The sequence below is a fragment of the Styela clava genome, chromosome 7, assembly GCF_964204865.1.
Source record: "Styela clava chromosome 7, kaStyClav1.hap1.2, whole genome shotgun sequence".
Lineage (NCBI taxonomy): Eukaryota > Metazoa > Chordata > Ascidiacea > Stolidobranchia > Styelidae > Styela > Styela clava.
The window spans coordinates 12234384-12259165 of NC_135256.1; the positions used below are offsets into that span (position 1 = coordinate 12234384).

Here is a 24782-nt window from a genome sequence, read left to right on the forward strand (position 1 = left end):
CTTGAACGATAGAAACGTTATCATTAATCATTATCTACCCAGACTTAGCCCTACTCAAATTCAATACGTCACTATCTTCGCCAGATGCGGCAACTTTTTTCAAAATTTATCGGCGACTAAAATACTACAGACACTCGATCAAACAAGCGTCTATCTTGAACGATAGAAATGTTATCATTAATCATTATCTACCCAGACTTAGCCCTACTCAAATTCAATACGTCACTATCTTCGCCAGATGCGGCAACTTTTTTTCAAAGTTTATCGGCGACTAAAATACTACAGACACTCGATCAAACCTGCGTCTATTTTGAACGATAGAAACGGACCGAAAAATATGTAATCTTTTGAGAGTGAAATTTAAATGTGACAGTTGTTCGCGTTTTGCGATATAACTTTGTAGTTCGGAAAATGATATAATAAAATTATTCGTAAATGATATTTGATCTAAATTAATGGCGAGTAATGTTATAACATTTAACGCCTGGCTTTTGGTTTATGTGCATCATTTTTTTGGGGAAAACTCGTAGGTCGCGAAAAATGATTTAATTCAAAATGAGGCAAGACACGTCTGTAAATAATTAAAGATTGTTGCATTCAGATTATCGAAATATCACCAGTAAGTCGACACAAATAACACTAGCTAGATAGCAAAGAAAGAAAACGCAAAAATGATGCAATAACGAGTCCATGCGTGAGGTTATATTACCGACTTCTTGTCCTGAATAGGCCGATTGAAATTACAGTGTTTGATGTTTACCGATTTACAGGTTCTTTGCGAGCAGACGCAAGTTTAATTAAACGAGGGAGATTTCCATGCGAGAAAAACGCTCGTCTATAATTGATAAATTAGAAACCCAAAATACAAAAATTGACGCTTGGCGCCGGAGAGGCGGAAACCGAATCCTGTTATCGGATCCCGTTGGAGACGAATACTTTGGGATTCGAATCCTCCGGATTCGGTATTCTATATTGCTCATCCCTAATCTAGACATGTGCTATTTTTTTCGATTCAGCAATTACCTTGTTCTTTTGGTGGTGGAACGTGGAGGTGACAATGTTGCCATTGATTGATCTTTCTTCCTAGTTGATCTTGTTCGAGTCTTGGGCGGAGAAAATAAAAATTCTGGTTCTGGAGCTGCTGGATCTAAAATTGCAAGTGATTACAAAATTACTTTCTGAGACAAACAAATGCAGGTAAATTGTTCCAACACGATTAAACAGAAATGGGAGAAATACAATGAAAAAGCAATTTAAAATTAGGACAAGAGGATGTTCAAATAACTTATCTTAAACAAATTGAGATAAGCAGTACTGCACATGAAATTATGGTCTTTCCTTTTCGTTTGCCATTTTTGTTGAGTGATTGTGATTTATGAAAATATACAACATTTCGTGAATTCGTAGCATATATTTACATATTTTTTTATTTATATTTTTATATTGAAAATTCTGAACATTCGAACTATTTGGTTGAAGACATTCATATTCAACACTTTAATTTTGTAACACATTTGTGTTACAACTAATACTACCTATACTACTTCAGAATTCTGAAAGAAAATATCCTTTTTCTTATTTTTCGTTTACCTCAAAATCAAATGAATTATTTATTGATCCATACACAAGTTATCACGGGTAACCAACCTTGCTCCACTTGTTTCTTTGAACTTCTTGTGATTCTTGAAGGTGATTTTGGAACTTTATTTCTTGTTGGAGATTCAGGCTTAGGAGTATCTAAAATAAAAGCGTTTTTGTAAACTACCGGTAAATTTTTTGTCAATATTTGCAATAACACTTCTTATACTGCATGACAAATAACAGATTATACTAAAGTACTACTCTATCACAATATATCAAATGTAGTTTCACAAATTCATATTCCATCACCTATACTGCAGTAACTGATGTTAATACATCATTGATGTTAGATCAGCGTTCTAAACCTTTTACTCACTGCGTACCAAAAAGTGTTTTTTTACTCTGGCTACATACCACCGACAACGGCCCTATTTTGGGGCAGAAAACTGTGGCACAATAAACACGCTATGGGAGTATTTTAAAATGTATATGGGATAATTTTATAGTATTTTATTGTTACGTAACACGCAAAACGGACAAAAACAACTACTTTGGCAGTAGCGGGCATGTGCAATCTCTCAGGATTGGTAGTGCTATAAGCACTACCGGCATATCAACCAACTCAACAGTTAATTGTTTCAATAAATCAAAGCCGCTTGCGTACAATTCAAATAACTCCTGCGTACCACAGGTCAAGAAACACTGTGTTAGACCAACCAATTGTTGTCAGATTTAATTTCAGTAGGGTAGGAAATTTTCAACTTGTTGGTAGCTTACCTAACCAGCAATGTCTTCCATTTGAAACATGACCAATGATAAAGAGGGTGAACAAATACAACAACTTTCAACTTCCTAACATTAGTTCTTTCGACTAATTTAAAAAAGCAATTAAAAAAAAAAAAAAAATTCTGACCATAAGATAACTTGCGCATTGCGTTGTTTGTTTTCTTATCAATCAATAAATTTAAATACATTATCTCCTATAACTGTCATGAACCCAATTTTCCACTTACATTGTGTTGATTTTGTTGTTGTTCCTCTCCTTTTAGATTTTCGAGTGGTCGGAGGCGACAAAACAAATTTTGGTTCTTCCCTCACTCTTTCTAACACTGGAGTCGACGGATTCACGATTATTTGAACTTTGGATATGTTCTCGTCCATTACTTTAACTGAAAAGATGAATTAATATACAATTGATAACATATTAAATATGACTCGATTTATAAATATGATCTTGGCCTATTTGCCCCCCAATCATTTTATAGATATGCTATAAACAGGCAATAGAAATTCAACGGTGATGTTTTAAAAAAATGAAAAATCAAGACATTCCATATTGTGGTTGAAAAAAAATCTGTCAATAATGCTGAAAGCCACAGAAAGCAAATGAGTATTGTTTATTACTTAGTTATTGTGGCATAAAGATAAAACCGAAAATCAGAAAATGATATAAATAAAAAAAACTTGGGACTTGACAAAAACTCTTGACTTGATCAGGGTTGAATGGAGTTGTCTGCAAACTAGTCTTTTATGACTATGACGCTTTTAAAGCAGTGGAAGTATATTCCAGTCGGGGGGAGCGACTTCATATAGGACATGTATTTTTTCAGAGTTAGGTGATATAAAAAAATTACTTTTTGTCTGCTTGCTGACATAAGTTAGCAGCGCCAAAATGCCCTTGGTCAAACAAGCTAATCATTGATGCAAGAAATACAGGAAGGTTTCCCGTATGATGTCTGTGCTAAATTGCAATTCCTACCTGGTGTTTCAACAACTTCAATTTTCTCTACAATTTTCTTTACAGATTTTTCCATTTCTATTACTTTAGCAAGTTCTTCTTTCGAAATCAATGGCTTTTCTTTTTCTGGTGTAGCTGATGATATTTGTTCATTTTCCTGTGTTTTCTCTGCTTCCGGAGAAGTTACAATTTCCTCCAATTTATTCACACTCATTGTTCGATAATCGGAGGTCACTTTGTCATCCTAGTTTTTAAAGAAAATTATTTGCTTGATTTTCCAAAGCAAGAATACTAAACAAATACAATATAACAGAAAACGTCAGTTATGTAAGAGTTGTTTTCCTGACCGTGTTGACATGAACTACATCTCATGTCCATCAGTATTTACTAACACATAATTCTATGGTCCTAATTCAGTACTCCCGTAGTATCCCAATTTTCCTTATTTTAGTTTAATTATGAGTTCGGGAACTGTCTGTGTTAGCCATGTGAATATAACCCCATATACGTTTCAGTCCCTTTACACAACTTGATGTAAATTATTTACCTCCATATTGGTACACACACTCTTGGAGCGCCCTTAATTCTTTATGATTTCAGTAGCTCTTCGCACTCTACGCGCTCGCTCAGAGATCAATCTCCCTTATTTTTAAGTGAGTGTGACCTTGCTTTGGTCAAATTTCCAAAAAGAATAAAGTTTTTACTAATTTTGAATTTTAAAAATGAATCTGAAGCATTGTATGAACAAAAAAGGACTGAATAATGTTGATAACCCATGTCAAACTTCTCTTCAAATAATTTCGAAGAACGAATTCATTCAACATTTCACTGCATAGCAGATACTTGGCACTAAGCAATAATTTGCAAACACTGAAACAATAGATGTATTTATTGATTTAATTTTACAAAAAGTAAGTTAAGGCAAAACCTAAGAATTTTGTACCTTGTTAATTACAATGCTTTTATCAGTATGTGGAACAACCAATTCAGGAGACATTCGTGCTTCTTCATCAGAAGTTGGAAGATCTTCTTGTTTAGTTTCTGGAACTTCAATAATTTCAACTTCAGCGATAGACTGTTTGGTTTCCACTACTTCAATTTCACTGCTTTCCTCAACATATAAAATCTCCACTTGTTTTACCCCCTCTTCAACCTCCTCAGCAATCACCTCATCCTCGAGAACATGTGGTAATCGAGATTGATCTTTTTCAACCAACTCTTCCTCTCGAGTATGTGAAACTTGAGATACTTCTTCTTTCTTTATTGGTTCAGAGTCCTGTTCCTCACTCATGAAATTCTCATCCAAATTTGGAGAGACGTGGGAAATCTCTGACGATTGAATAATTTGGATTTGTTCAACTTCATCTTTCTCAATTGTAAACTCTCCACTTCCGAACTTATTTTCATCTCCCAAACTCTCCTCAGAGGAAGAAAGAACGAGCATTAAACTCTGGTCAGCTTGTTGTACAGGTTCCTCAAATCTCTCAGCTTCGTCATCAATTTCATTTCTAGTTTGAAAAATATCATCTTTTTGCAAACTTTCTTCAGAAGAAGACACAACTAGTTTTAAACTATGATTGTCTGTTTCAATTGGGTTTTCAAGGTTCGTAGATCCGCCCAAAACTACATCTTGAAAAACGACATTCTTGTCGAAACTTTCTTCACTCTTTTCAGAAAGTGAAACGGCAAGTCTCAAACTTTGATCATCTTGATGGAACGGTTTTTCAATAATTTCAGATTCTTTTTCAGTTGAATGTGGGTGGAGATCCTCCTCATCATTTTGTTCTTGTTCATCATCTGATGAATCATCCAAACAAATGACCTCACCACTGTCGTCATAAATAGAAGGTTCAATAATATGTTCCACCTGGAAAATAACCGGTTTTGATTTGTTGAACAAATCTACTCACTAATGTTCACAAACACTATTACACAAAAAGGAAAAAAAAAATTGAATGCTTTTCACGAATACTGGTTCATAGAAACGTATTTAAATGACATATTATCCTTCCAATATATCTTCAATGATTAAATTTTATTCAGTATAGATAAGTACATATTGTGTACATTGTAAAAATCAAAGTTTGAATACTATGATAGGATAGAATAACATACATTATCTTCATCCAGTTGCAGGACATTATTTTCTTCTTCATCATCTTCGTCCTCATATTGTTTTACTTCACCTTCTATGGGAATCTCCGAAATTTCAGCAGGTTCGTCATCAGATTCTTAAGTGAAAACACACACGTATAAATATATATAAAGTTTTTATTAGAGTCCAAGTTTTGATTAGGTCGGCCAAAATATCTGGCTGAGAAATATCCCAACTAGAACAGGGGTAAGTACACGAGGCAGCCTGCCAAGCCATTTGAATAGCTAAATAGTGTGTACCCTTGTAAACATCCAGCTAAATGTCTGAAGTTGGTTATATATCTCAAAAAATGTTGCACACCGCTGAACTAGAACATACAATAACATTATAAACAAAAATGCATTTTATCAAATCAAAACGATGGTCTAACATCAATACAATGCTACCTTCTTCAGAACTTTGTTTGATGCTTTCATCACCAGTAATATCAACATCCATCTCATGATCTTCACATGTTTCTGAACTGACTCGAACTGGTGTTAGATTAGGAAGACCAGCAACTTGTTCTACTGGTGGAGACCTTGGATATAAAAAATTATAGCATCTATTATATTTATTTTTTGATCATCTTCTCCTGATTTGAGATGAAATGTACTAGATAGTTTTCAAAGCATATTTCTGCAGGTCTTGACTTAACTTAGATCTTGAGATGAGGATTACATAATGGATTATAACTGATTGAAATAATTGTAACCACTACATTTAGGTGAAGAGAAACAAACACAGTATCACTTCAAAATGTCAACTTGACCGATATACTGCGGTTTTAATTTCAAAAAAGGTTGAACTGTTTTTTACCGATATTTCTAGTTGGCGTTAAAAATGTGATTCATATAAATACCAAAGAAGCGAAAATCAACAAGATGGTTTATTCATACTTTGGCACTACTGTCCTGTTACCAATCTGCGCTTGGCACACAAATAAAGGGCATGATGTCCTAAACTAGGCGACAAAAATCAGCGAGTGATTCCTCGATATTGGAATTTGGTGAGTGTTTCTAACAGAAACACACAAAGTTTTCAGATATGAATTTCCAAAGATGAAAAATTCAAAAAATAAACATATATTTAAAAAAATAACATAAAATTGACTTACAAAACCACTGAAAGACCAGAATCATTGGCACTACCATCTAGTCCTGCAAATCGAAGTTTCTTCGGTGTATCCAATCTGTAATAACAAGATGATGAGCAAATTAATACACAACTCAGTAAGATTTATTCCTGATCTGGACACTTGAATGAAAATTAAAAAGGAATTTTAAATATGCTATATGTATAGATTCAAAACAATAATACCGAAAAAATTTTTTTTTTTTAAAAGATTGATGAAATAGTAAAATAGTCAGTGAGAAAAATATGGCTTCCCAACCATGTACTCACGCTGATTTATTCTCTTGAATAGTCTCTCCAACATCCGTTTTCGATTGGAACCTCTTCAAAGCAGAAATTTTAGCGAAAGGAGTTGTTACTGTTGGCATTTTGTTTCTGTGAAAAGTGAGATAATGCATTCAATTCTAACTACTAACTAACTTAGAAAGTATACACAAAATTGTGATCGTTGGACTATTTTTCCAACAAATAACAAATCACAAACTATCTCTGCATATAAGACCTACAAATAAACAACACCTATGCTCCTATATTAGTATGTAAATCAGTACTAAGATTCCATAAGCATGACTCTTCTATAGGCAAACTTGCAGGATGCATAAACATCCCGTGTTTATGGCAGGGGTTACCAAACTGGGGTACATTATGACTTTTCAGAGCTTACGTTAGATTAAGTATAAGGATGTTCTTTCCATAACTCCTCCTAATCTGACTCAAAATGTTTTCTTATCACCTGATGTTAATGATTTAAAAATCTGTGTTTGAGAACTCCTTAGAAAGTCCCATTTTTATCAAAATAAAGGCTGTAACTACAACTACAGTATCTAACAAGTCTATTTTCACATAACTTATTTTGGAGGTATATGAGCGAATCTTAAATTGATTAAAAGTTTGCAAACTCTGGTTTACACATAGAAATGAATACAAACATACAAATTCTCCTTGGTGAAAGTATCACTATTCAACTTTGGTCTTTTAGATGATTTAGCGTCAGGTGTACTGACAGTCGGTATGCCATGTCTGAATGAAAAAGTATTGAATACTACTAATCTAATTGCCAAACATAATACATATAACAACTATGTATTCTGACTGGCTGACTACACTTTTCCTGAAAACGACAAAGGCAATAAGGCATAAAAAACATCTTATTTTGGTGGTTATACAAATCTTAGTACAAATCTCAATACATACTTAATGTTCTTATTCAAGGACGATATCATAAGTGAAAAAGACTATTTAATGGTTTTTCCTGCACATTTATGTCAATATACTCTAAAAATGCTTCTAACTATAGACAAATGCGACTGGGCATAATGACCATTTTAATCAGATACTGAACACGAAAAAGTGTCTGAAATTTCAAAAAACCAAGGTCTTCATAACTCTCACTTCTTAACCCTATCTTCAGATTCTTGTGACAATTGACTAAATCCTTCTGAACCAATAGAAGTACTGTGAAGCCTCATAATGTCAGTATTATCAAATACTCCTCTTCTCTGCCAAGTCACCCATCCTGCTGTGTCATCAACTGTACTCTCCAAACCCAAATCACAAATTCTAATTAAAACAAAGTTTCAAGATAATGACGTTAGAAAAGCATGTTAATATGTCAAGTGCAATAAAAATAAATGAATATTCTAATTGATTCACAAGTCTTGCCGCACACTAACTTAAATGTATAGTTAGTTTGCAGCATGAATTTCGTATCACCTAGAATAGTTATCCTCACTCTTGCTATATTATATCATATGTAACCATCGGCGCACAGGCAAAGAAGAAGGATAAGTAGTTAGTTCTCGCAGAAATTCATAGCAAAAATACACGAAGGTGCAAAACTAAATTCTTTTGTAAGTAAAAAGGGATTTTCAAACAACGAGAGAGAGAATTTTTTATTTGTTTCGTCAAACCAGAAAACACATACAATATATATATATGATAGCAAAATGAGAAAAATTAGGTTTCGGTAGATGACAGGGTGGTAACGATGCGACCATTAACAGTCATCTGAGTCGGTTACCACCCAAAAACATTTAAACAAACAAACATTTATTGAGCTTCCAATTATTCAGAAATTCTGATCAATTTGGTTAGCATTATGTTATTTACTTAATATTGTTGTCATTCCAAGGTCAAATTACTAACCAAGTAACAAGATATAATTGAACTAAAATTTAATTCAGCTCCTATTCGAAGCTCCTATTGTTCTCAAATATTTCAGAATGATGATATGTACATAATTTTCAACGAGTTACACATCTTATAAATGAAATGTATAACTGTCAGTAAAATTACACATTGTTTGATTTCACTTTGTATTCTAAGTTGTTACCAATAAACGAGTACAATAACATAACTTACTTAATCTCAACATCATCTGTCATACTTTCTGAATCGATTGATTCATTTTCACCAATATTCGTCATTTTTGTTCTATTATCATTTATCCTCGATGAAGATTGAGAAATCATAGATATTGATGGGGAAGGACTTCTGAAAAGCAAAATAATAAAATTTATATAAAGAAAAAAAATATTCAATATGTTTTTAAAGAGACAACTGATGGGATGGTGTTGACATATTATTGTTGGTTGACTTTGTTAATTTAAATGTATCAACCAAGTGTTTGATTACATATTTTTAAACTTCCTGAAGTTAAAATTTTACTTTTCTTGGAAGAAGTGGCAATTTTAGACGATTCAAAACAGTAGTGATTTCCTATGTGGACTAAGCGCCTTTTTTAACAGTTCACTCTTGCATACTCCAAAGTTTTTTTTATCAAAATTTCTTCTGGACCCAGAGCCAAGTTATTTTCAACTGGGAGTTGATTGTAAATTTCCCCCATTCCACAGTATTAAGAAACTCAATCCATCTAATTGACGGCTAACTGACCTCAGACGCGACCAACAGCTAAAGAGACCAGACTTGAGACTCGAAGAAATTTTATGAAAGTTTTTTAAACTAGCGAAGAAAGACCAATGGTATGTGATATTCCTTGTTGCCAAACCTTTCTCTCTTCATGAAGTTCTTGACTTTGAGAATACTCTGTGGAGTTTGTATTTCAGCTCGTATATCTTGTTGTGATATTGATTGTCTTCTTCTAGTTATTGGTGGTGTTTGAAGTAACATAGAAGCCACAGATAGACTCGATAACCTGAAAAAAAAAACAGCTCATTTGTATCGAATAGTGGGAAATCGAGGAATCTATAAGAAAGTAGTAAATCTAAGAAACTATCTTGTGCTAACAGTTGTGGGCAAGGATAATTTGGTTCAATTCTACTGAAAGGTAATGGGCAAAACCAAATTTTCGAAAGCAAAAGTTGGAAATACTAATGATTTGGAAAAATAAAATTGAATCCAAAGGTACCACATAGCAGTAATTATATTATTCAAAAACTACTATGCAAAAAATTAACCTTAAATATGGCATGCAAATCAAATTATCCATTAATCTTAATCAAATTGCAAGTTCAATATCTATAAATCAACATGAAATGAGTACAAATTAGAGATGTATTCCAAAATAAGGGGTATATTAGTACATAGACAATATTACATTTCAACAGAGTAAAAAAGGATTTAGCTAGGGATATGGATATCAATGATATGGTTCTTCTATAAAGACTTCTTGAAAACTATGAAGAGAAAAAACTCATAATTTACCTTCTTTCAGCAACAGTAGAAGGACCAAGTTTTGACATATTCAAATGTGACTGACCACAAGCTGGAGATCCAAAACTAGACCTGAAATATAAATGTAAAATTAACAAGAGAGCTATGCTCAAATATATGGACACGTAGCGCCACCCAATGGCAATAATTTTGATGACGTCATAGCGAAAAAAAAAGTAATAGCCTTCTGGAGAAAAATTTTATCTTTAACCACTGAAAATTTCAAAGCAATTGGTCCAGTATTCGAAGAGAAAAGCGACTTTTTAAAAACGTGTCAAAGAACAAGAACAACATAATATTGAAACGATCGTTATGTCCACTACGTATCCAACAAGAACAGGTGAATCGAATAGCTAAACGATTTCATAAATTGTATTGATACATCTGACTAAGGCTAAAAGCACTAAACGAAAAGTCAGAAAAGCATCAAGTCAGTGCATCTGAAACAACTTACTAATGACATGAACATGAACATACTCATGAACTCAGTTTGCCACATTATTGAGCCATCTCATCGTATTTCCTGTCCTATAAGTTTTGACATACTTTGAAATTAATAGGGCACATTGCTCATGAAATAGCATTAAATTGAAAATTTGCAAAATTAATAAAACTTACCTTCTACCCATTGTTCCATGTATATCAATCGAACGTCTTTTTCTAGATTGATCGATAGTCGGATATAGAAATACACTGTTGTTCATTTGATTCGTATCAAGTATTCTTGGATGAGGTCTGTAACCAATTCCATAATAGATATTGAAAAAAGTAAGAAAGAGCGCAAGCAAAATTGATATATAAATTCTATTTGCTATGAGGAAAAAAAAGAGATTTTTTTGCAAAAGCAAGTCGAAGGGAAATTTTCTCAATGAGAGGTTTCACGCACTCATACAGATGTAAAGAAAACTCATCTATGAGCGAAGTTACAATAAAACCACTGAAAAACCATGAGGTAGTGGGACTATATAGATTTTCGGTGTACAATATGCATCAGCAAATGCAGGCTGATGTGAGACTTGAAGCAGTTTAGGAAAGCACCAAAAAAAGGTATAAATGATGAATTGATTGACATTCTTGAATAAAATAACTCCATTCGTTATGAAATAACATTAGTATTATTTTAAAACCAATTCCCACAAGTATGTTATCTGAAATATCTACCTCCTTCGTAAAGGTGTCAAAATAGGTTCTTGTAAATTTCTCTGCTTTTCTTCAATTTTATTCATTTGATTGACAAGGCGATCAGCTCGAGATGACGTTTCCATGTATTTGGTAGGATGAACAATAGATGATAATGCACTTGGTTTGTGAACTGCAAATGTTGCAAAGAATTTAGATTACATCAAAGTTCAGAAGAGAAAATTTTAATCTGTTCCCAATTAGACTGTAAACTTTAAAAGGCGAGCTTCTCAGGTGGATTGCAGTGAGTTTTAATTATTTGAAGAATATCAAACAGGACTGTATCCCAAAATATCATGATGTTCTATTATTAGCTGCAGTAGTTTATTACATTTACCATACTCTGAAAATCACTGTTGAGAAGACATTTGCATCAAGTACAAATTATTTAATTCACTCATTCCACTGAGATGGCCCACAAATACTTGTGCATATTGTTCTAATACAAGGTTGGCCGTATACAGACTTCATCGTTTTCTATTCAAATCCAGAAAAATTTCTGACAATTGCGATGCCATGTTATGTTGTATGAAGATGAAGTACACAATACAAGTTTTACAAATGTACACATGACCACAAAAGGTTTGTAGCATACCTGACCTCTGTCATGGTATGCCACTGTCTCATGAAAGAGGCCAAGATTAGAGAACATTTCGCCTATAGTGAACAAACATATAAGACTGACCTTCCTTTCGAACAATAGCTTGTTGCTTGAAAAATTTACTTGAAGAAAAGGCAATTTCTCGTTCAATCTTCGGTAATAAATTGGAATATGACTGCACAATATGATCGAGTTTTGCATTACGTCGCCTAGACTCCTCACTTTGATCTCGCTGAAAAATGAATAAAAAGTACACTAATACCAGCAAAAATTGACATCGCCAAAATTAATTGTAAAAACTTATATGTGGAATAAAATATTGTATATGGAACAAAAAAAGCATATTTAGTTTCAAATTTTTCATTCTGAAATAGGCATAAAAACTCAATATCAATTATTATAAACTTTTCAGGTTCAGACTTCCATTATCTTTCTTTCACAATGTAGAAAGTCTTACCATTAATCTATTGTGTTTATTCTGTGAGTGTAGTTTTATTGCATCAACATATCTCGAATGTTGAAGATAATATAAAACCAGTATTTGAGTCGCTTCTGCACTGTTGCTTTCTTGTAAATATTTGATAACCATATCCTAAAAAGACAAAAAGAAAATATATCAAGCAGGGCAAAATAAACCTAATTAAGATGTGACACCTAGTAGTTGAAGCGTTAGACGCAGGCGGTAAAATCTTAGGTGCTGGTCCCATGCCCACTATCTCACCCAGGGCCTAATAAATTGGGTAGGCCAGCGATTCACAACCACTTTCTAAGCGGCTCAATTGTTTCAAAAAATAAATCTTGTATCACGCAACCTAAGATTGTGCTCATATACCAAACGCCATGTAGTGCTTTTATGGCCTTGTATTTAAATTAAGCTACATAAATTCTGAATAAATTACAAATTTAAAAAATACTGTATCTTGTATGAAAATGAACCGAATCACATCATGCATAATGACTTTTACAATTATATTGACCTTTTGCTTGCAACAATCAGGAAGTGATCGATTTCCAGGAAGTAGGTGCAAACCGATCATGCATAGAGGTGAATAGGAATTCAAATGTTAGAATAGAAAGAAACAGATAAAAGGACCAAGAAAATTAAAATAATTATCTCTCACCTCTTCTGATTGTGAGAAAGGCAACTTCAACAACTGATCGAGTTGAGAATGTTTTTGAGACAAAGTGAAAAGATGAGAAAATAAATCTTTGGAATTATGTTGTCCAACAGACATTTGAACTAGATCCCATGCCTTCAATGGCTCCCTGAAATACAAAATAAATCAATAGATGAGTGAAAGGAAAATGGAAAGTACAACTCTAAAAAAATTTGCTCAGTAGCAATGAGCAAAATGAATTGATGAAGTCATTAAAATTGATCAAAAATTTGAGCGATTTACTGGTCCTAGAGTATTTTTAATATTGAGTTTCCTTGCAAAGATTTTCCGATCCATTTAATACAGATATAAGGCATAACTGGGTCCATAAAAGAGCATGAGACAAATCTTCAATAGATGGTATAAATTACTGCTCATAAGAGATTTCTTTATTTCCTGTGGAAGGTTTCAGTCCTGTTGCTTTGTTCAAATATTTCATTTAATCGAAGTGTCAAGTCTCTTAAAAAGATTTATTATTTTGTCAGCCAGAATGTAAATCATGATAATAATAAGAAAAAATACCTGCTCATTATAAATATAGTGATATGCATTTTTGCATCTTCAATAGTTTCAACACGCGGACATCGAACTGAGATATATTTCAATGCCATTTCTGGATGACCTTGATGTAAAAATGATCTGAGAATTCTTCGTTCTTGCCATGACGATGCTGGTTGTCTCGTATCAGCATCAAGAAAAGCTTCTAAAGCAGCCTGTAAAAAAATAGAGACTAAAATTTAAACTACTTCAAGTGATATTTTGGAAATTCAGCTAATATTTTTCTGTATCTGATACTATCCAATATGCAAGATCACATTTTCATTAATAGTGAATTGGATGGGGATACATTGTTTCTTTTGTCATATAATAACATCTCATTGTGGGTCGCACAAAAAAAATGGCAATAAAAGTACGGTAGGTCAGGAACTTAGAAATGGCAATAAAAGTGGGTCGCAAACTGAAAAAAGTTGGGAAGCACTAGTCTAGCTGTTAAAATGTTAAACTTCACTCTGCTGGTATCGCACTCGAGTTCAGATCCCATGCCCACCATCTCACCCAGTGAACGAGCTATTACGTAGCCAATGCCAAATGGTACAGGACCTAGTTCGAAACGGAAGGGCCTAAATAAGTGTTGTATAAAACATAGTAATGCATACTGCAAAAGTTACATGTTAAGGTAAAAATTTACTCTTTGACGTTGCTCTTAATAATCAATCAGAACAAACAACCAAAATCTGCTATATTGATCAATTTGGGCATTTAGCGTCATCGTGATTTTCTTATCACCTTTGCATATTTATAATGAATTCTTCATTTCTCAGTATTGTGTAAAGATATTTTCTGCCTCTTTGATTTGTGTGTTATTATATCACAAATACAAAATAATTCATGGCAATATAATTAATTCTGAATCAACTAGAGCTATTATTGCTGTGTGGTTGAGTTGCAGACCTTGTTTTGACAAAGTAAGAAAATATAGAACAATATTAAATATTGATAAGGTTAGAGCCTGCAACTCTACATTATTGAGGCAATAAATATGTATAGATTAATAAAAAAGTAAAAATTTTCTAATGGACACGGCCAAAGAACCTGTAATTTAGTGCATCTAATGATCAGTTCAATATGTAAGCTTTTGACAGCAATAAGTTATGGAAGCCAAAGTATATAAAGGACATGGATATTCATTTAACAACCTACTAATATTAATTTATCATATTAACAGGGAAAAATACTAGGAAAAGAAAGCCACAGACACAGACTGATGTTTACTTTATATCCCATGACTCTGCGCAAGACACCACAATTCTTAGTCATCCATCCATGAAAAATAGGATATCTCATTCTTTATTAAAATAAGAGAGAAATGCGAAAAAGGTAAATGACACAGTTGGACGATTTCATATGAAATATTCTATTCCATTGTTTGCCTAGTTAACAGTTAAGGGAAGGAAATCAACACAGGGAACTTTGGTGCAGTGCAGTGCCAGGTGGAGACGAGCTTATCATTATAGTACTCTATGGAATGATAAAATTAATGATGCCTATGTTTGCCTAATACATAACCAAACTTTGATTAGTAATATGGGTGAAAGATAGATAAACCATAGTGACATAGTCTTACAGCCATGATTGCCTTCTGCTTCAGTACTTTGTATTAATGTACCAGATGGTGGGATTTATCGCAGTTGCAACTTTCTCACTAAATCCATTGCTAGATATTTATGATCATGGTTTTATGGAGTGGATCATACCAGCTTTATTTGTTAAAACTACCACAAAATGTCAGTGATACTTGTTGAAGTTGCAAGTTTCACAGAAAAAACCATTGCTAAATATTTACCAGTACAACCACTCTCACGGGTTAGGGAGTGAGTCAAAGAGGGAGTGTCTTTGTTGACCAAAGCAAGATTGTGCTCAAAACAATTTTTTCTACGTGTAATAAAATACATCAGCAACAGTACATGAGTAGATACTGAAAATGTATAATACTAAACATTCAATTATCTGTATCTGTAGTATATGTTTGTTTTGAAGTTATTTTAATAAACATTTACTGACCTATTTATGAAGGTTATCATTATGTACATATGTTACGAGGAATGAAAAGTAAATTTGAAATTAAGATATGTAAATGTTATCAACGAATTGTACATATAAATTGATGGTTATCTGAAATAACGAAAAGAGACGTAGAAAAAGAATGAATAGTTAGTCTTGTGTATCCCGAACCTGCCGACCCATAGTTGTCTGAAATGAGTTTGAGTTTAAAAATTACAGATTTGCCATAAATTGCCAAATGTTTGTCAATGTTACAGTACTGCAGAAAAGAATAAGGGAGAGAGCTTAATAAAAACTAAAAACTAAAGGAAAATTATATAACATAAATGAGAATTCGTGGCCTTTTCAATAGAAACAAAACATTATATCATTTACCTAAGTCCTAAAGGTTATATTTTTCACAAAATGCATTGGTATTCAGTAGTATTTCATTTTCTTAATAGGACCGTAATAACTATGTTGCTGCTGAAATCGCTTTTGTTGGTCTGTGCGATCGCAAGTACCCTACAACATCAAGAAGTACACAAACTAGTACAAAAAGTGTCAAAATATGACCCAACATGGGACTCTTTGGACACTCGGCCTACTCCAACTTGGTATGATGAAGCAAAGTTTGGCATATTCATCCATTGGGGTGTGTTTTCAGTGCCAAGCTTCGTTGATGAATGGTTTTGGTGGTATTGGAAGGTAAGTGTTATTATTCATGTGTGATTACATTTACTGTATTTACAGTAATAGATAGGCCATATTTCTTTCAGCCTTCCCATCCTGTTTGCCTAACTTAAATAAAATTCATTATTTTTATAATACAGGGAACAAGCCCAAATCAGAAAGTAGTCAACTACATGAATGCAAACTATCCACCAGAATTCACGTATGCCGACTTTGCTAAAGATTTTACTGCCGAATTATACGACCCCGATCACTGGGCAGATTTGATTCAAGGTACGGTAATTACACATTAATGATTACCGGTACGAGAGATTTTCAGATTTGAGATGCTACAGATTTTCCATAAATTGCTAGTTTTCTTTCGAATGAGAGCCGTTCCTCATAACTTTACATGTTATAGTGAAGTGCTAAATATAGAGTTTGGTAAGTAACAAAAAGAGAGATATGCAACAGCAATGAAAATTATGATATTTTTCCAATACAACAAAACTTAGTAACAAATAACTAAAAAATAATATTTTCATAGAAAATGCAAATTTGCTGTTTAATTGATCCACACTAGGCAATTTTATAACTATGGTGAAAAGCATAATTTTTCATGCAGCGAATTGTGTACAGTACTGATGGAAATAGCAGAGGAATAATGATTTATATTTTAAATATAAATGAAAATTCATTTCAGAGTCTGGAGCAAAATATGTTGTTTTAACAACAAAACATCATGAAGGTTTTACAAACTGGGGATCAAAACATTCATGGAATTGGAATGCTGTCGATGTTGGAGCTCACAAAGATTTAGTTGGAATGCTGGCTAATTCTATCCGCAACAGAACAAGTGTTCACTTTGGAGTTTATCATTCATTGTTTGAATGGTTCAATCCAGTGTATAATCAGTAAGTTTTGCATTGAAATTACACACGAAACAAATGTTCACTTCCGGGTTTCTTTCATTTTTGATTGGTTCTATCTAGTGTATAGCCAGTATGAATAACCATTGATTTATGATCAGATCAGATCATATATTTTTTCTGTGATCATTCCAATCATCACTATTAACTTACTCGGACATGGTGAAACTTGTAAAAGTGGAAGGGCACATTTAGAACCAGAACGCAAAATCTTTCCAATTCGGCACAAGCCACCAAATTTAATGCCCATGACTCCATGAGTAACTATATGTTGTACAAGGTGGCTCAAAGCAAGCTCCAGCGCCCACACCGAAAATAAAGAGAGTGAGCAACTCTGAGGCGTGTATAGATTATTAAGAGTTGCGGAGATATAAAGAAATAATAAATGGCCCAAGATCTGAAATAATGAGAATCAATACCACCCAGGAAACAGCCAGGTGGCTGGAAATTCTGCACAGCAGGAGCTGTTACAATTTTTATTGAAGATACAATTGTTTGTTCAAATATAGAAAGGCGCTGGATCAAGATATCTAATCTGTCAGCACTTGCCTATATATATATAGCCCACATTCCAGAATGCTATCCCATACTTGCCATGCCAATTTTGCAATTTGTAACCAAGTCAGTATGTCATATGATCAGCAATTCATTGGTGTCATTTTGCAATGTCATTATATGACACATTATATTCTTAACAAACAATTTATATGCAGGGACAAAGACAACAACTTTACAACACGTGACTTTGTTCTTGACAAGACAATGCCTGAATTATATGAATTGGTGAACAACTATAAGCCGGATGTTATTTGGTCAGATGGATCGAATGGGCCTGATGATTATTGGAGAGCTGCAGAATTTATTGCATGGCTGTATAATGACAGTCCTGTGAAAGTAAGATTATCCTTTAATGAAATAAAACTATATAGTTTGGAGTAAATGAATAATGACTGTTCTGATTCGCATAAATTTTAAACGACAATTTCATTGAAATTATTACTATGGCTAACATGAGTGTTTCCCCCAGAAAAAAAACAAAGAACTTCCACCGTCCTTCAATCACTTTTGCGAAAATTTTGAACTTTAGTTTGTCTATAATTGCACTCGAAAATTTCAGTAATTTCGAACGATTTGCACAAAAGTTGCATTTTCTCCATAATATGTTCCTAGTGACCCGGGTTCCATTTTCTTGTGGGTCACCCTGTATTAATTAGTCAGTTTCCAGATATATGGAGAATCTAGCCCAAACAAAATCTCAAATCAATTTTGCCATAATAAGCTTTAATAGAATTTCCTATCAAATTCAAAACATCTCTCCCAGTCAAATAGCCGATGGAACAAAATATTTCAAAATTGGAAACTTTATTGAAAATTTGACGAGTTTGTGACTAATCAAGTAAAACTATTTTCATCATTCAAATAGGAAAAACTTCAGAACTAAGTGACCACGAATGTAAGAATCGTAATTATATATTAATTCTCAGAAAGAAATATTCCTTTGAAATGTGTTTTCTAGGATTCAGTGGTTGTGAATGACAGATGGAGTTCCGTTGCAAGTTGTAAACATGGTGATTTCTGGACTTGTCAAGATAGATATAATCCTGGAAAACTTCAAAATCACAAGTGGGAAAATTGTATGACAATTGACAAATATTCTTGGGGATTCAGAAGAGAAGCAAATATACAAGACTACTTGACCATGGAAGAAATACTGAAGGTAATTTTGATGAAAGGGAAGTAAGAGATTGGATAATTTTATTTAGAAAAAATTAGCTTAATTAAAACAAGACCATGCCCACTCAAAAATAAAGAGATTGACATCTGAGCGAAGTTACAAGCAACAACTGAGGTGCCAAGTCCAGCTGAGATTGTAAAGAAGTATAGCGTAGAATTGTGTGTTTGTAAATAATGTTTGGTGCGGAACCGAAAGCAAAATGATCAAGAAAACGGCTATGAGGTAGCGAAATCAGCATAACTAAAGTTGTTAGAAAAAACATTGGGCATGCTCCAGTACATGTTTATACTAAACAACCCATAGTTGACACTAAAACATGTCTCACAATTCAAATCAAGTATTAAAATGCTTGGCAGTTGGAAGTATTATAAAATTAGCGTCATAAACAATATAATGTATCGAGTCAGATTAAAAAAATTCATACATATTTCGACAAAAGTGTGAACATGTTTCTACTAATTTTGTCAATAACAGCATTGAATTTGGAAAATATAAGTTTGATACTTCAAATGCTAGATTTAAAATGTGCAAACAAGGTGTATATTATGCTGAAAATAAATAACAAAATTCTTTTTTGCAGACATTCGTGACAACCATTGCCTACGGAGGTAACATGTTAATGAACATGGGTCCGTGCCATGATGGAACATTGATGGGAATCTTTCAAGAACGATTAAAGCAGATGGGCTCGTGGATGAAAGTCAATGGGGAAGCAGTATATGCAAGTAGCCCATGGAGGAAGTCGCAAAACGACACGACCAACCCAGATGTCTGGTATACAACCAATTCTGGAAATGTGTACGCATTCTTGATGAAGTGGCCAGTGGATAACATGGTGATGTTGGGATCCCCTGCACAGAAAAGTTCAGATGCAAAGGTAGAAATGCTAGGATTGGACACACCACTGATATGGGGAAGCATGAAACCATTGGGCATCAAAATCACTCTGCCTTCTCTTAACGCCGCACAAATGCCATGTCAATGGGCTTGGGTGCTTCGTTTAACCGGGTTTGAATAATCCGTGCAAAATATATAGGACAACAGCTTGATTGATGCAGTTTCTTAATGAAAATTGATTTCTTTATCTTCAATGGGCAATAACATTTGACTATGCAGATACATTTATAACATCATTTAAAATTAACTTGATTTCTCATGAAAACATTAATAGTTATGATTTGATAAATGAAGATGATATCATAAACAGTTTAACAAAATTTTTGAAGCAAGAAATATATGTCTGAAACATGAATAATATAAACTTTATGTCATAGTTTTTCTCTAACCTGAACCCAATATAAACTGTAGATGTAGCATGTTATGAAGCTCCAACCCATCTGTAGATTACAATAAATACAAATACCAACAAATACTAAAATCTTTGAAATTTTATTTGTTTTATACCATTTTCTAATCAATTCACTATTCTCCATAGTCCACATAACTTTTCAAATTCAACTTTGTTTGTAATTGAACCTGATTTAATAAAACATTTGATGGCCATAGAAAAATATGTATTTCATATGTATGTGTCAGATACTTCAACATTTATGTTAATACTAGTAGAAGAGATGGTCATGCGATAAAAATAGTTATTGAGGTAAAATTGTGATGCCGAGATGATATGATATGATTGTAACAAATAACAATTCTGATTAGGTTGGCAAGTTTCTGAAATCCTGATATACATGAAGAATAAATGCCATCACTCCAGATCAAGACTTCTATTTACATAGGTAAATCAATTTTCAAGTACAGGATGAACCAACAAAACCTCTATCTGGATTCTAGAATATGTATTCAAACGACCAGTGCTATGTATTTTGGGGTCAACTTGTATTTTTTTACACTAATTATGTTAAATTGTTATCATTTCCACTACTGAGCTTAGATACAGACAAAAAATACAGCCAAATTTCTTCTCAGAAAAAGAAAAGCGCACACTCAAATGTAAGCGCTTCAGAAGTTGTGTACCAATAAGGAGGTAACTAATTTTGCTTGCCTACTTTAAGGATGGGCCTACATTCACTTGGCTTACACGGACAGTCCCCGAACTCGTAATAGAATAGAACTAAAATAAGGAAAATCGGAATAAAATGATGGCCTAACCCAAACCTTTCACACACACTACTGGAGTACCGAAATGTAAGCACACACACATGAACTCATTAAAAATGGAAGCAAATTGAAACTTTGCTTTTAAAAAGACATTTTATTAATAATGTTGCAGATATAAAATTTCTATTGTATCTACCAATTTGAATTCTTGACTGAACGAGGTTCAAGATGCTTATGCACAATATTGGTAAGAACTTGGAAAACAATCCGTGTCATGTTAGGATGACAATCCAAGCCCATTTTCACTTGATATCATTTTGCAATTATTACTTTGTATGGGAGGTGGGATAAGAAGCCATGCTGCCTAAATATATACGTTAACTTATCCAGATATGAGTGTTGATATCAACAAAATCACTATATATTTCAGTGCATCTCCTTTGGTCACTTTTTCTGTTTCAAAACTATGCATTGTTTGATAACTTAATCAAAAATCATCGATTACCAATGGAAAACATTGATGTAAATAATGACATACAATTATCGAAAATTCCCTATTAATTGGATTTTTCCCTCCTGTTATATTAACAATGCAGACATCACTGAAATTTACCTGCTGAGATGTTAACTAAGTGGATGTGCATCCCCAAGATTCGATTACCCTGGTACTTGGCTGTGGGCAAAACGTAACAATATCAGATTTGGGATATCAGAATAGTGGGGGAGTTGGAAAGTTTTCATTAAAAATTTAAAAATGCTCAGAAAATCCTCAGCCTCGTACCTGTATTTCTATTCCTACTTTATTCTTTAAATCTCAAAATAATCTTGAATTCTTCCTAAACCACCTTAGTAACGATTGTCGCTTTGTTATTTCAGAGATTAGTTTAAAATCTAAAATCTATTCCGCTTACGAAAAAAGAAAATCCAATAATCTACTGAATTGTATGTAATTCATAGAAATAAATGCTACACCTTATAATATCTTATTAAATATACTGACCTCAAAGTTCTTATGGTCAAGCAGCCAAAATCCTTCTGTTAATTTAATCAATCTTTCAGGAACTCCAAATATATGAAGAAATGACGCAATGTTGTTCAATCGATCTCTTTGTGATTCATATATATCACATTTTGCCTGTGATAGAAATTCAATGTACCAATATTAAATACTATTATTATTATAAATTTTACAATGCGTTTGGTAAAATTTATATTTCCCAACCCATAAAAATTTATTTATTGGGAACACTGTAGGGAACTAAAGCCGATTATATAGCAACGACACCCGAAATGGAAATATCTAATTGAAATGTAAAATTTGAGGACTTTATTCAGGGCTCCCGAAGTATGCGAACCAAGATGGCGGACATCGGACTGTAATATGTGTACTAGGTTAGGGTTAGGCCATAATTTTAGGTATAAATACTACAGGAGGCTCTTGGCTAGTCTTCGAACTGATAATAGGACTAAAATAAGGAAAATTGGAAAAAAATTATCGCCTAACCCTAACCTGTTACCCATGTTACGTTCCGATGTCCGCCATCTTGGTTCGCATACTTCGGGAGCACCCTTTATTCTTGATTTGCCGTTAGAGCCGGTATCGTTTTGGCAAATATTATTTATCTTACTATATTTCGTTCAAATTTTATTATGAGAAAAATAGATTTGGGTTTGGAAAATTATTATTTCATGAACTATTTCAGACCTGTTATGAGTAAAGGATTCAGCTTCACTCATTCTTATTCAACTACTTCTCAAACTAGATGCTTTTAACATGCTTGAATTCTAGCATGTTACATATAAGAACATATTAAGTTAAGTGATTCGAACCGTTGTCACACAACCCTGGTTAATATTACTAAAATAAAAGCTTATATCGTCTTGTACTGGAAATTTCAGAACAAATATTATTTACAAATATTCAAAAATGATAATCCTTTTCTATGTGAAGATACATTTTCAGTAGAATTCAGAATATAAATAACAATTACTGAAAATTTGAATAAAATTTATTCATTTATTTTTAATACATGATACACCTTCACTTCAAGCAAGGTTCTGTATAAGCACCAAAGGCTCCACTTATTCAGAGACTAGAAACTTTGCGGTTCTGCATTACCCACCCAAGCCTTTGTCAGGAAAAGCGCTTAAGCCACGAGGCCATCATGCCCACATAAATAATGTCCAATAACTAGATTTCACTCACTTCATTTTGTAATGTTGAAAACATAGCAAGGACGTCGAGAAGAAGATACATAACAAGACAATGCTTTGTTGTCACATTAACACAGTCCAGATAGTACATGTCCAACAAGGTCTAGAGAACAGAACGAATGTGAACATAAAATCTCAGTGGCCTGTTATAATCAGTTTAATTTAATTGAATGACTGTAAATACGTATCGAATATCTAAATGATTAAAAATGCATTTCATTTGAAAAAGGGTGAATTATAATAAAACTAAAAATCCTTAAAATCTCCATCTTAAATTCCAATATCATTCGCATTGCCAATTGCCGACAAGGCCAGGCTTAGTCAGACTGTTGAAAAAAATTGAAATTGAACCATTCAAGTTTAAGCAGCCAAATTCTTCATTCTGGTAATAATTTAGTATATTTTCATTTGGAATTTTTTTTGCATTCAATATCTTATGCTCAAAGACAGAAATACTAAACTTCTGATTATGTACAAAATGAAATATATGTAAAGCCAATGTTATCAGTAAAGAAAGAATTTACCATAGGAAAATAGCAATACGCAAACATGAAATGAATGGAGCATAATACGAAGCAAATGCTGTTCATAAAGTTGAAGTCATACCATGAAACTAGGTGGTGGAAATGTGACCTTTCCTCCTTCCTCTTTCAACCATCTTGATGTGAGAGGTTCTCCTATCTCTTCCACCCATCCATCGATTAACAAAAGATCTGGACAATTTGACCTTGGTAGAAAAAAATAAGAGAAAACTAAATTGAAAGAAGAATTTTTTGAAAAAGACAATAAATTTAGAATTAACATATTTATCCGGGCAATTCTCCCCCATGGGGTTTGAACCCACACAGGTTAATCAGTGCGATGGCGAGCTTATTCCTAACGCTTAGCACTGTGCGCCAATGACATTGCGTTACAATTCAATTTATGAGACATACTATAAATATACAATTCCAAATATATCGAGATAACAAATTGAAAATAATACCTATTTAATTCCGCTCTTCTTTGATCAAAAACTTCACGTAATCGAGTATATTTATAAATAAGAATTCCACTTGGAGTCATTATATCTTCATTATTTTCAACATTGTCTAATTGTTCTGGTAGAAGTCCATTGTTAATGAACCAATGTACAACCTGAAATGTAAAAAAAATATTAAGTGCCTTCTAAAAATATCATTGCCATGGACACTGAATAAAATTTCTTACCTTTAAATACTGATGTATTAATGTAACAACATTTAATTTTGTTTTTAATTCTTCTTTACTTTGATCAGTCGCATCTTCTGTGAATTCTAACAATTTCTATTTAAAAAAATACAAAAAAGGGGTATAAAAAGTCATATATGATAAAAAGTGAAAACGTTTGCGAGAGATGATAAAACAATTTAATTTAAACTTGATTCAAAATTGGTAATAATCTTACAGTGTGGTTCT

The 24782-nt window shown here is 33.1% G+C and overlaps 2 protein-coding genes across 5 annotated transcripts in view; one reads left to right on the forward strand and one right to left on the reverse strand.

The window, feature by feature from the left end:
* The window catches only part of LOC120328998 (uncharacterized), a 63896-nt gene that overhangs the window by 6070 nt on the left and 33044 nt on the right, over window positions 1-24782 (reverse strand). For 3 of the 4 annotated variants that reach the window (XM_039395598.2, XM_078114399.1, XM_039395597.2), the window contains exons 16-40: window positions 24555-24650; window positions 24331-24482; window positions 23952-24072; window positions 23338-23448; window positions 22132-22266; window positions 13719-13909; window positions 13161-13305; window positions 12497-12631; window positions 12124-12271; window positions 11421-11571; window positions 10878-10994; window positions 10251-10331; window positions 9595-9741; window positions 8949-9080; window positions 7980-8147; window positions 7521-7607; window positions 6858-6962; window positions 6571-6645; window positions 5861-5994; window positions 5435-5550; window positions 4263-5186; window positions 3341-3563; window positions 2595-2750; window positions 1648-1737; window positions 1024-1147 (exon numbers count right to left, since the gene is read on the reverse strand). In XM_039395598.2, the coding sequence (XP_039251532.2) occupies window positions 1024-1147; window positions 1648-1737; window positions 2595-2750; window positions 3341-3563; window positions 4263-5186; window positions 5435-5550; window positions 5861-5994; window positions 6571-6645; window positions 6858-6962; window positions 7521-7607; window positions 7980-8147; window positions 8949-9080; window positions 9595-9741; window positions 10251-10331; window positions 10878-10994; window positions 11421-11571; window positions 12124-12271; window positions 12497-12631; window positions 13161-13305; window positions 13719-13909; window positions 22132-22266; window positions 23338-23448; window positions 23952-24072; window positions 24331-24482; window positions 24555-24650 (4064 nt within the window). The remainder of the gene's footprint in view (window positions 1-1023; window positions 1148-1647; window positions 1738-2594; window positions 2751-3340; window positions 3564-4262; window positions 5187-5434; window positions 5551-5860; window positions 5995-6570; window positions 6646-6857; window positions 6963-7520; window positions 7608-7979; window positions 8148-8948; window positions 9081-9594; window positions 9742-10250; window positions 10332-10877; window positions 10995-11420; window positions 11572-12123; window positions 12272-12496; window positions 12632-13160; window positions 13306-13718; window positions 13910-22131; window positions 22267-23337; window positions 23449-23951; window positions 24073-24330; window positions 24483-24554; window positions 24651-24782) is intronic. The other variant, XM_039395601.2, reaches the window with a different exon arrangement.
* On the forward strand, window positions 16175-20601 carry LOC120329009 (alpha-L-fucosidase-like). Its single transcript, XM_039395611.2, has 6 exons — window positions 16175-16445; window positions 16571-16703; window positions 17113-17323; window positions 18052-18232; window positions 18855-19055; window positions 19654-20601. The coding sequence occupies exons 1-6, from the start codon at window positions 16215-16217 to the stop codon at window positions 20089-20091; spliced, it is 1395 nt and encodes a 464-aa protein (XP_039251545.2). The 5' UTR covers window positions 16175-16214; the 3' UTR covers window positions 20092-20601.

Bases quoted from the DNA above. Each gene is read 5' to 3' on its own strand.
- LOC120329009 (XM_039395611.2), top strand. From the start codon at position 16,215: ATGTTGCTGCTGAAATCGCTTTTGTTGGTCTGTGCGATCGCAAGTACC. The intron at 16,704-17,112 runs GTACGGTAATTA...AATTCATTTCAG, and splicing joins CTGGGCAGATTTGATTCAAG to AGTCTGGAGCAAAATATGTT. The intron at 17,324-18,051 runs GTAAGTTTTGCA...ATTTATATGCAG, and splicing joins TTCAATCCAGTGTATAATCA to GGACAAAGACAACAACTTTA.